This window comes from Dendropsophus ebraccatus, chromosome 4 (genome assembly GCF_027789765.1).
Source record: "Dendropsophus ebraccatus isolate aDenEbr1 chromosome 4, aDenEbr1.pat, whole genome shotgun sequence".
Classification (NCBI taxonomy): domain Eukaryota; kingdom Metazoa; phylum Chordata; class Amphibia; order Anura; family Hylidae; genus Dendropsophus; species Dendropsophus ebraccatus.
Genome location: NC_091457.1, coordinates 102,501,102 through 102,511,870, shown reverse-complemented (window position 1 = coordinate 102,511,870; position 10,769 = coordinate 102,501,102). Strand labels below are relative to the sequence as shown.

The 10,769-nt window shown below is 44.1% G+C and overlaps 1 protein-coding gene across 1 annotated transcript in view; it reads right to left on the bottom strand.

Annotated features, from left to right (window-relative positions):
* Positions 1-477: 477 nt before the first annotated feature.
* The window catches only part of MST1R (macrophage stimulating 1 receptor), a 32,050-nt gene continuing 21,758 nt past the window's right edge, over positions 478-10,769 (bottom strand). The window contains exons 18-22 of the mRNA XM_069966518.1: positions 4,335-4,516; positions 4,121-4,230; positions 3,451-3,616; positions 3,227-3,363; positions 478-1,256 (exon numbers count right to left, since the gene is read on the bottom strand). Of these exons, the coding sequence (XP_069822619.1) occupies positions 1,007-1,256; positions 3,227-3,363; positions 3,451-3,616; positions 4,121-4,230; positions 4,335-4,516 (845 nt within the window). The 3' untranslated portion in view covers positions 478-1,006. The remainder of the gene's footprint in view (positions 1,257-3,226; positions 3,364-3,450; positions 3,617-4,120; positions 4,231-4,334; positions 4,517-10,769) is intronic.

The following is a 10,769-nucleotide window of genomic DNA, read 5'->3' as shown; positions in this document are numbered from 1 at the left end:
TTCTCTAGAGTAAATTGAAGTATTTCTGGTGCATAGGCCATGTCCCTCCCACTTTTTAGACTAGATTTCTGCGCAAATTTGAGCTTGAGCTCAATAAAGCTTGAGTTCAATAAAGACATCCACAGTTTCTCCATATCATCATTCATTGCTCCAATTTGTTTTGGCCACATGTGGTCTTAAGGAACCAATTCTTTAAAGTGCTACTGTAACCTCCTTTACGCTTCCTTCATTTCGTTGGTTAAAAGAGTCAACTGGGGGGGCTTCACAGCAGCTGGGCCCCATCTCCTGGGTGGGGTTAGGGCCCAACTGCCGAGGTGACACTGTCCACCAATAAAACAAAGCAGTTTTAGAGCAAAAAGACGACACAGACAAGTTTTATAAAGACCTATAACAATAGGCTTGACAGTATCACTTTAAAGTGGAATTCTACAACCAGACCCCAACTTCAGTAAACTTTAAAATTATACATAGCGGACATAAGAAAGTAAAATTTCCTTTATTTACAAATCTTCTCACTTCTCAACATGAGGGCAAGAAAGTATCTTGTTCAAAATCTTTGTACAAAAATATTCCTCTTGGTAATGATATGTACATAGAGTAATGAGCCCCGTTTAATTCAAGTATTATCCCCGACCACAGACACTGAAGTCACTGGGCATTGCCTAGAAAAGGAAAGCGCAGCAACATAATCACCTACTGTACATAAGCAGCCTAACAATAGATTGGGTGGTCGCAGAGTGAGGATTTGATTCGGCTGTTGCTTTCAGTTTGTCTTTCACCCCCACCCCTGCCAAAAGAACATCGGATACTGGGTATTGGCATTTTGTCAGTTCACAAGACCCTCAACAAGGTGAGGCTGCAGAAAGTTTACTTATTATGTCCAGCGCTGCCCACACTACTGCTGTTTCTCTGCTGGCAGCTTTCATCCTATTATTGTATCCCATATTGTGCAAACAAATCAAAAGGGAGAGTCCACTGAACTTATGATGCTTGAGTCACACAATGATCACACTACTCCATTTGCTCCATCCTCCTCTTCCTCCTCATCAGTAATGGCATTCATTAGCTCGTCCTCTGAGCCATGTGGTGCCGGTGGGTAGAACTGGTCACGGTCCAGATTGACATAAGTGACATTCAGATTAATGTAGTGGTCGCCCCATAAGGAGTTAGAGATGACCTCCATCTCACTGACCAGCTGGGAGAAGGTCGGTCGCTCCTCAGGGTGTGGACTCCAGCATTGCAACATCAGGGTGTAGCTGCCAAAACAGAGGAAACATGCATTAAATTTAGGAGGTCAGTTTTTGGGGATAGGCTCAAAATATGCTAGTGCCACAATTCAATGCTTTGTGACATACAGAAAATGAGAAAGGCCAAATAGGCATCTAAAGAGCCCCTGTCCCATAACAGCCCAGAATTCCATCGCCACAAACAGGACAATATTAAATGACAGCAGCAATCCAAATAATCCACAGACCTTTAGGCCAAGAGAGAATGGATGCAAATCTGTTACTAGACATTTAACCCTTTGCTATGCCCAGATTTTTTATTTTTTTTTGGGGGGGAGGGGTAATACGCTTGTTATTTAACTTGTGGTATTGATTTTTATTACTGTTACAGCATTCACTGCTGTTTTGTGTATTTGTCCTGCATCTCAAAAATGGAATAATAAGTTAGTTAAGAAGGCATATAGAACCCAAAATGGCCGCAAAAAAACATTAACTTATCCTGGAAAAACAGGTTTCCACCCTGCTATGTGGACAGAAAAATATAAAAACTTTATTTCTCTAGGAAAATGGTAAGAATTAGTTTTAATTGTAGTAAAAAATAATATTCATAACTAACTATAAAGATTTGGAATGTTTTCTGATTGTGGATCGGGTTACTACAGATCATTTGGTAATCTGCCCTAGCTTTAATATCACTGAGATTAAACCTTGTTATAGGAAAACATAAAAATATTCATATTCTAACAGTGACACATACATTCATTGCTAGGAATTGGATGACAGAATTCCTTCCATATTAGAAAATTCTACAAGGTATGCAATTTAACTACACTATGAAACAGATGATAGCTGACAGGGAAGGTAACAGGCAGGCTTTCAGGTAATCGTGGAAAAAATTGACCAACTAGTATTATAAAAATGACATAGAATAGAAATAATGAATGCTATGTTAACTGAAAATCTATTGTTATTATATATACTGTATATTGAAGGTGAAGGGGGAAAGTAGAAAAAGAGGACTGAAATATTTCCTTTTCTCTGTACGAATTGCACTGTATATAAAAAGTAATGTACTGTATACTGGATATAAATTTGTATGTGCAAAAAAATGTAAAAAAAGAATGGCTATAACTGTACTGAATAGAAAAATGCACCTCCAGCTCCTTATTGGAGCAGGAGTGTATTCCATTTTTGCTTGACTTATCTTCCACTGGGACCGGCCCAAGTTAACACCTTGCATACTCTTAGGGCCCTATTCCACGGGACGATTATCGTTCAGATTATCGTTAAATCGTTCGAATCTGAACGATAATCGTTCGGTTGAAATGCAGTTAACGATTAACGACCGAACGAGAAATCGTTGATCTTTTAATAAGACCTGGACCTATTTTTATCGTTGCTCGTTCGCAAATCGTTCGCATTGAATAAGACATCGTTCGGTCGTTCTCAATAGATACGAACGCAATAGCGAATAAATAGCGAAGAGAAACGATCGCAATTACGATCATAAGTAACGATTATCGTTCCATGGAAATGAGTGAACGTTTTCAGGTCTTTCGCAATAGCGGTCGTTTGAGATCGTTAATCGTTAACGATTATCCAAACGATAATCGCCCCGTGGAATAGGGCCCTTAGTCTGGAGCCTCGACTTACTGCATTCCCTGTGCAGTGAGCTGACTTGGGCTTGAGCTTGTTGATCATAGTATAATTGATTATTACTAACAACTATCATTCTGTGTAAAATGGTGAATGATTTCAGGTTAACGATAAACAATCTATTTGTTATAATCATACAGGCCCAAAGAATAGTTTTTAAAGAAAAGTTTTACCGCCATTTATATCACATGGTAAATGCCATAACAACGGAAGTGTTGAGAAATAAAAACATTCCACCAAACACAAGCTGTTCTAAGGCTAGTGCAATAAAAGTGTCCAGTCTAATGTAAATAAAACTTCCTAATTTTAGAGAGAGATATACAGGTTATAATATAAAGACTCACAGGGGGTCTGGGCAGTATTCCGGTTGTGGGAGACGTCTTCCCCTGTAGAGGTAACGGGTAATATCATATGGATCCACATCTGGATATGGGGGGGCTCCTCGTGTCATTAACTCCCACAGTAGCACCCCAAAAGACCACTGGAAGGAAAGAGGAATTACAGGTTAGTAATGGTCTCCTATAATTTGGTATTACATGGCCCCTCCCCAATTTTCCCGCCCTCTCACCACATCACTCTTGGTGGTAAATTTTTGGGTCTGTAAACTTTCAATTGCCATCCACTTCACTGGGAGACGTGCATTTTTATGGCGACGAACGCTATAATACTCCTTATCAAACACATCCCGAGCTAGGCCAAAATCTGCTACCTTCGCTTTATATGTCTCATCGAGCCTGGAAGACACAAGAGGAAATAAGCAACCCACAAAATATACAATGAAAACAAGAGGGTATTTACATCAAGGTGGGGAATGGGTGTATTGTAGCAATATAACATATTATTCCACTGGGGAGTGCGCAAACCAGCTGTTTTTTTGCTGAGAGATGCCCAGTTTGTTTGAGGGGGATGCACAGTGGCCTCTTCCTATGCCTGATTTACTATGATTTACTTCTTTAGGCAGGAGTAAATCATGGCGAAAATCTGCACTAGCTCTGAATGGCAGCCACCGATTCACCAGATTTACAGAGAGGACTGTGTCTCTCAGTAAACTCACAGCATTGGCCATGGGCCAGGGATTTAGCCAAAACCAGCGTACAGGTCGGTCTTGATAAATCACCCCCTCCCCCCCAAGAAGTATTATATTATGTTACATTTATCAAAATTATAATATGCTGAATGTTCTGTATATAATGCACAGACACCTTGGACCTCTAAGCTCTATCCAGTTAGTTACTTACATGCAGTTCCGGGCAGCCAGGTCTCTGTGCACAAACTTCATCTCAGCTAAATACTCCATTCCTCGGGAAACCTGCAGACCGAAGCCAACGAGATCCTTTACCGTTGGGTTCTGTGAAGACAAACGTGGCCATGTGTCATTATTACCTCTTTATCACATCCCCTCTCCAAAGTGTAGTTACATTCTACACAGCAGGCTCTATTTAGATGACTTACCCTGTCCTCACTGCGGATGAAGTGTCTCAGGTCTCCGTGTGACATATATGGAAGGGCGACCAGGGGAAGACCCTCCCGTGGCAGAAATATTCCAATGAGAGACAGGACATGGGGGTGATGAAATCCCTTCATGAGGATCCCCTCTCGAAGAAATTCCTCTACCTCCTCCACATCTGTGATCCCTAAAGGACGCAAGAAAATGCACAAAACTCAGAAGCATCTAACATCTAGAAAGCTGAAAATCCATTACTCATTCCAGGACTTGTACCCCTTTGTTCTATTCAGAGTTGCACATCCATAAACATATCACTGACCCTCTGCTTTGCAGCACAACATTTACTTACATCAGGAGTTATTTTACAATATATGCCCATACACCTCTTCACAGTTCCTGATTCATATGGGTCCCTAACCTAAAAGTTATAGTACAGTTACTTATCTTAAAGGGAAACTGACAGCAAGGATATTCATACACTCGAACAGCTAGTTTCCAGTTCCCTATTAAGTGAGCACTGCGTCAATGCCTCTCCCTTCGCTGTTTGATCCGGAATGTTGGTAGTACTTTTCTGGTGTCACACTTTTAGTGTTTCTTTTATGCACCTGTCCAAAAATTCTCAGGTTAAAACAAGTGGTGGTTGAGGTATTCTAACCCTTTAAGGACAAGGCCCAAAATGACCCAGTGGACCGTGCAAATTTTGATCTTTGCGCTTTCGTTTTTCCCTCCTCCCCTTCTAAGAGCTCTAGCACTTTCAGTTTTCTATATACAAGGCCATGTAATGGCTTGTTTGTTACAGGAATAGTTGTACTTTGTAACAGAGTCTTTCATTTTACCATAACGTGTATTACGGAATCCCAAATATATTATTTATGAAGATATAAATAGGTGAAATCGTAAAAAGAATGCAATATGGTAACGTTTGGGGGGTTCCTGTGTCTACGTAATGCACTATATGGTAAAAGTGACATGATACTATTACTCTATAGGTCAGTCCGAACACAACCATATGCCGGTTACACAGATTCTCTAATGTTATATATTTTTTTTTTAATGAAATCCTTTTTTTTGGCAATTAATTATTAATAAAATGGGCCTTTTATTAATACCATATTTGTGAAGATTGGACGTTTTGATCACTTTTTATTAATTTTTTTACATATATAATGTAACATAAAATCGTAATCTGCGCACTTTTTTCCCTCTTTTCGTCTACGCCGTTCGCAATGACGCTTGTTATATTTTAATAGATCGGACAATTACGCATGCTACGGTATATTATATTATATATATTATATACATTACTTTTATTTTCACCACTGATCATTGCTTTGCCATAGGCATAGCATTGATCAGTGTTATCGTCGATCTGCTCATTGAGCCTGCCTGTGCAGGCTCAGTGAACAGATTGCTGATCGGACCGCACAGAAGCAGGTGAGAGACCTCCGGCGGTCCGTTTTAACGATAGGGACCCCCGCAGTCACACTGCGGGGGTCCCGATTGGTAAGTGACAGGGGACTCCCCCTGTCACTTACACTTAAACGCAGTGGCCGCGGCGTTTAAGGAGTTAATGTCATGCTGCAGTACGATTGCTGCAGCGTGTCATTAACGGTGAGGTGCCAGCTGCTGATTGCAGCCAGCCCCCACCTGCTTCATAGCTCAGGACGTACCGGTACGTCCAGGGTCGTCTGGGCACAGACTTCCAGGACGTACCGGTATGTCCTAGGGGTTAAGTTTTCTCACTAGGTGTCACTGTTCTATATATGTATTAGTCCTATTGCACAGCTTAAGGAAGTAGTGGGTTAAGTTTTTTGTGCCATGTGCTGACCACTAGGAGGTGCTTTTTCTTTTCTACCTATCCTATCCTTGCTCTCTTACACTTACCCCATGTAGGAGGAGTTAGCTCCATGTGGGAGGAAGTGAGTAAGGTCAGTTCAGACTAGCTTTCAGTGTGAACAGATGCACCTAGAGACCAATAGTTTTTCTCAAGCAACTACTACTTACACTATGCAGTGCTAAGCACAAGTAAGGCAGAATAGCCACCAAGGATCACCCTAGCCCACACCAGGAACACCTGTACAAAGTGCAGGACAGACTCCTGATACAAGAGGAGCTGACCCCAATAGGACAAAGCTACCGTAAAGAAAAGGTCTACATTTCCTACTGCGCAGGTAACTGGGAAGTCTCGGACACCTCACTACACCCAGATAACCACAGCTGGGTCTCATGCTACCCACCTAGGACAGGTTCTACGACACTAGGGGGCAGAAGGCAGTCAGACGTAGTCTAAACATGAGTATGAGTATCACTTCACTTCAGATCTCTACTAAAGTTTTGGCAGAGTACAAAGGCTACATTGGGTATAGGACTCCTTTGGCAAACTCCTCTCCTCTTCTCTCTACCTTCTTCAAAGCACTACTACTGCTTCTACTCTTCTCAAGCACCTACCTCAAGCACCAAGTCAAGCACTCAAGCATGTAGCAAGATTATTTTTGTATGTGAAACGTGTACTGTTATCTTGCCTAAGTTATACAGTAAAGTTGTTCTATTTTTTATATCAAACACACAAGATTCAAGATTTTACCAACACGCTGGATCATGTGGTAAAAAGAAAGGTTCTTTGCAATGCTCACATAATAGATAAATGGAAACTGGCATTATAGATATATGCATCTCCGTGCTGTAATTTCTCTTTAAATTCCAGTTATATACAGAGCTGTGGCCAAAATTACATCATGTATCATAATCCAGTCACATATTCTATTATTTTGTTAATGTACAAACATGTGCCGAGGCCAGCACTTGGGTGTGGGAGAAATAGCTATTGGCTACCTACAGTGGCTGTACATAAGTTATTCTACGGTAGATAAAGTACAGTATTAACCAGACTTTGTAAAGTTACTTGATGTAGTCTCTCACAATATAATGAAGCAGCACATTGTACTTTATGGAATTTTAAGCTATTTGGAGGTGTTATTTTGCACAGTGCTTAAAGGAGACCTGTCACCCCCCGTGCCGGGGTGACAGGCTCCTGACCCCCAGCTAGATCCCCATATACAGACCTCATCTGGCTCCCGGAGCCGGTCCCGGGACGGAGATATCCCGGTCAGAAGCCGGGGCACGCTGTGGGGAGAGATCCGGCGTCCATAGAGAATGAATGGAGACGGACTTATCTCTGCAGCGCACGCACGGCTCCATTCATTCTCTATGGACGCTGAACCCTTCCCCATATAGTGCGCGTCGGCTTCTGACCGGGATATCTCCGTCCCGGGACCGGCTCCAGGAGCGGGACTCGGCCAGATGAGGTCTGTATAAGGGGATCTAGCTGATGGTCGGGAGCCTGTCACCCCGGCACGGGGGGTGACAGGTCCTCTTTAAAGAGAAACTATCAGCAGGTTAGAAGCATCTAACCGGCTGATATGTCCCTATAGTACACAGGGAGCTGAGGATGAAGCAGGGCCGTCATTGGGCATGGTAGGCGTCTGCCCGGGGGCCCTTGCATCCTAGGGGGCCCCTGCCCCAGTGGCAGACCTATCGCATGTGCAGCCGGGGCCCCGAGGAGGAGAGGGGCCAGCTGCGGCCGCTGCTCCCTGCCAGGCAAGGTTTTTAAACAGGGGCCTGGGGCTGCTTATAAAGATCTCTGCAGCCAAACGTCCCCTAATCAATTAAAGCAAGCAGGCTGCGGCTGGCTACATTGAGGTACGCACGCACGCTCTGCAATTTCCTCGGTGCCTAAGTGAGCAGCTGGAGTTTGGTGGCCTCACAGCCGCCTCCCGACCTCCTAGCCCCGGCACACAGGACCTGTGCAGTGCACGTGCACAGCTGCTGGAGTCTGCTCTCCCCCACCCGGGCAGTAGAGTGGCCTGCACTCCCCCCCCCCCCCCCTCGGAGGACGCAGTAGAACAACCCCTCCCCCCGAGCCCTCACCCGGGATAGAGCATCAGAGTGGGAGTGTTCTTGAGTATGCAATGGGATAAGTGTTCTCTGCTGAGTGTGCTGTGCTATGAAGTAAGGAGTGTGTGCTGTGTGTAATGGGGTATGTGTGCTGTGTGTAATGGGGTATGTGTGCTGTGTGTAATGGGGTATGTGTGCTGTGTGTAATGGAGTATGTGTGCTGTGTGTAATGGGGTATGTGTGCTGTGCTATGTGTAATGGAATATGTGTGCTGTACTATGTGTAATGGAATATGTGTGTTGTGTGTAATGGAATATGTGTGATGTGTGTAATGGAATATGTGTGCTGTGTGTAATGGAATATGTGTGCTGTGTGTAATGGAATATGTGTGCTGTGTGTAATGGAATATGTGTGCTGTGTGTAATGGAATATGTGTGCTGTGTGTAATGGAATATGTGTGCTGTGTGTAATGGGGTATGTGTGCTGTGTGTAATGGAATATGTGTGATGTGTGTAATGGGGTATGTGTGCTGTGTGTAATGGGGTATGTGTGCTGTGCTATGTGTAATGGGGTATGTGTGCTGTGTGTAATGGAATATGTGTGCTGTGTGTAATGAAATATGTGTGATGTGTGTAATGGAATATGTGTGATGTGTGTAATGGAATATGTGTGATGTGTGTAATGGGGTATGTGTGCTGTGCTATGTGTAATGGGGTATATGTGCTGTGTGTAATGGAGTATGTGTGCTGTGTGTAATGGAGTATGTGTGCTGTGTGTAATGGGGTATGTGTGCTGTGTGTAATGGGGTATGTGTGCTGTGTGTAATGGGGTATGTGTGCTGTGCTATGTGTAATGGGGTATGTGTGCTGTGTGTAATGGAGTATGTGTGCTGTGTGTAATGGAGTATGTGTGCTGTGTGTAATGGAGTATGTGTGCTGTGTGTAATGGGGTATGTTTGCTGTGTGTAATGGGGTATGTGTGCTGTGTGTAATGGGGTATGTGTGCTGTGTGTAATGGGGTATGTGTGCTGTGTGTAATGGGGTATGTGTGCTGTGCTATGTGTAATGGAATATGTGTGCTGTGTGTAATGGGGTATGTGTGCTGTGTGTAATGGGGTATGTGTGCTGTGTGTAATGGGGTATGTGTGCTGTGCTATGTGTAATGGAATATGTGTGCTGTGTGTAATGGGGTATGTGTGCTGTGTGTAATGGGGTATGTGTGCTGTGTGTAATGGGGTATGTGTGCTGTGTGTAATGGGGTATGTGTGCTGTGCTATGAAGTAAGGAGTGTGTGCTGTGTGTAATGGGGTATGGTAATGGGGTATGTGTGCTGTGCTGTGTGCCATGGGGTATGTGTGCTGTGCTGTGTGTAATGGGGTATGTGTGCTGTGCTGTGTGTAATGGGGTATGTGTGCTGTGCTGTGTGTAATGGGGTATGTGTGCTGTGCTGTGTGTAATGGGGTATGTGCACTGGGGGGTGTGCGCTGGGGTATGCTATGTGTGCTGTGCTATGTGTGCTGGGGTATGTGTGCTGCGCCATGCTATGTGTGCTGGGGTATGTGTGCTGTGCTATGCTATGTGTAATGGGGTATGTGTGCTGTGCTATGCTATGTGTAATGGGGTATGTGTGCTGGGGTATGCTATGTGTGCTGGGGTATGTTATGTGTGCTGGGGTATACTATGTGTGCTGGGGTATGTGTGCTGTGCTATGTGTGCTGGGGTATGTGTGCTGTGCTATGCTATGTGTAATGGGGTATGTGTGCTGGGGTATGTTATGTGTGCTGGGGTATGCTATGTGTGCTGTGCTATGCTATGTGTAATGGGGTATGTGTGCTGGGGTATGCTATGTGTGCTGGGGTATGCTATGTGTGCTGGGGTATGTGTGCTGTGCTGCTGAGAGACTGTTTTGTGAATTAAAGTTTATGTTAACAATAATTTGTATTTTTTATTGTACGTAATTGTACTGGCTAGGGGCGGGGTTGCATAGATGGGGGGGTTTTGATGGTGGCGGCCAGGGGGGGCTGGGGGCCAAATCGCACCTCTGCCCAGGGGCCCATAATGCTGTTAAGACGGCCCTGGGATGAAGGTAATTTTCTTACCTTGATCTTCTTTTTTGGGAACTTTGTAGTTTTTTAGATATGTAAATCAGGCGGTTTGGCGCATTTTCCCCTTTCTGTGGATGGCGGTAGCGACAGTCCGGGTGGGTCAACTTCCCACTCTGGACCACCATGATCAGAGCCCAAGGGACCCATCACAACCCGGCAGGTCATCAATCATTGGGGATCCAAATAGCCAGCCACTAAACAAAGCAGGTATATCACTACACCTGTGTGTTGATCTACCACTGACGTCACAAGAGTACCACTCTTGGTTGAGCTATACGCCAACCACCAGCATATTATCATCCCGGTGTTTAGGCACTAATACACAAGTGCAACACCACACCCTCCTCTATGTAAAGCACCAGATGAATATTCATTAAAAAGGGATGAGCCCACTGGAAAGGATTGGTGTACCGAGGGTAGTAGTCCCATCCACAGTGCACTA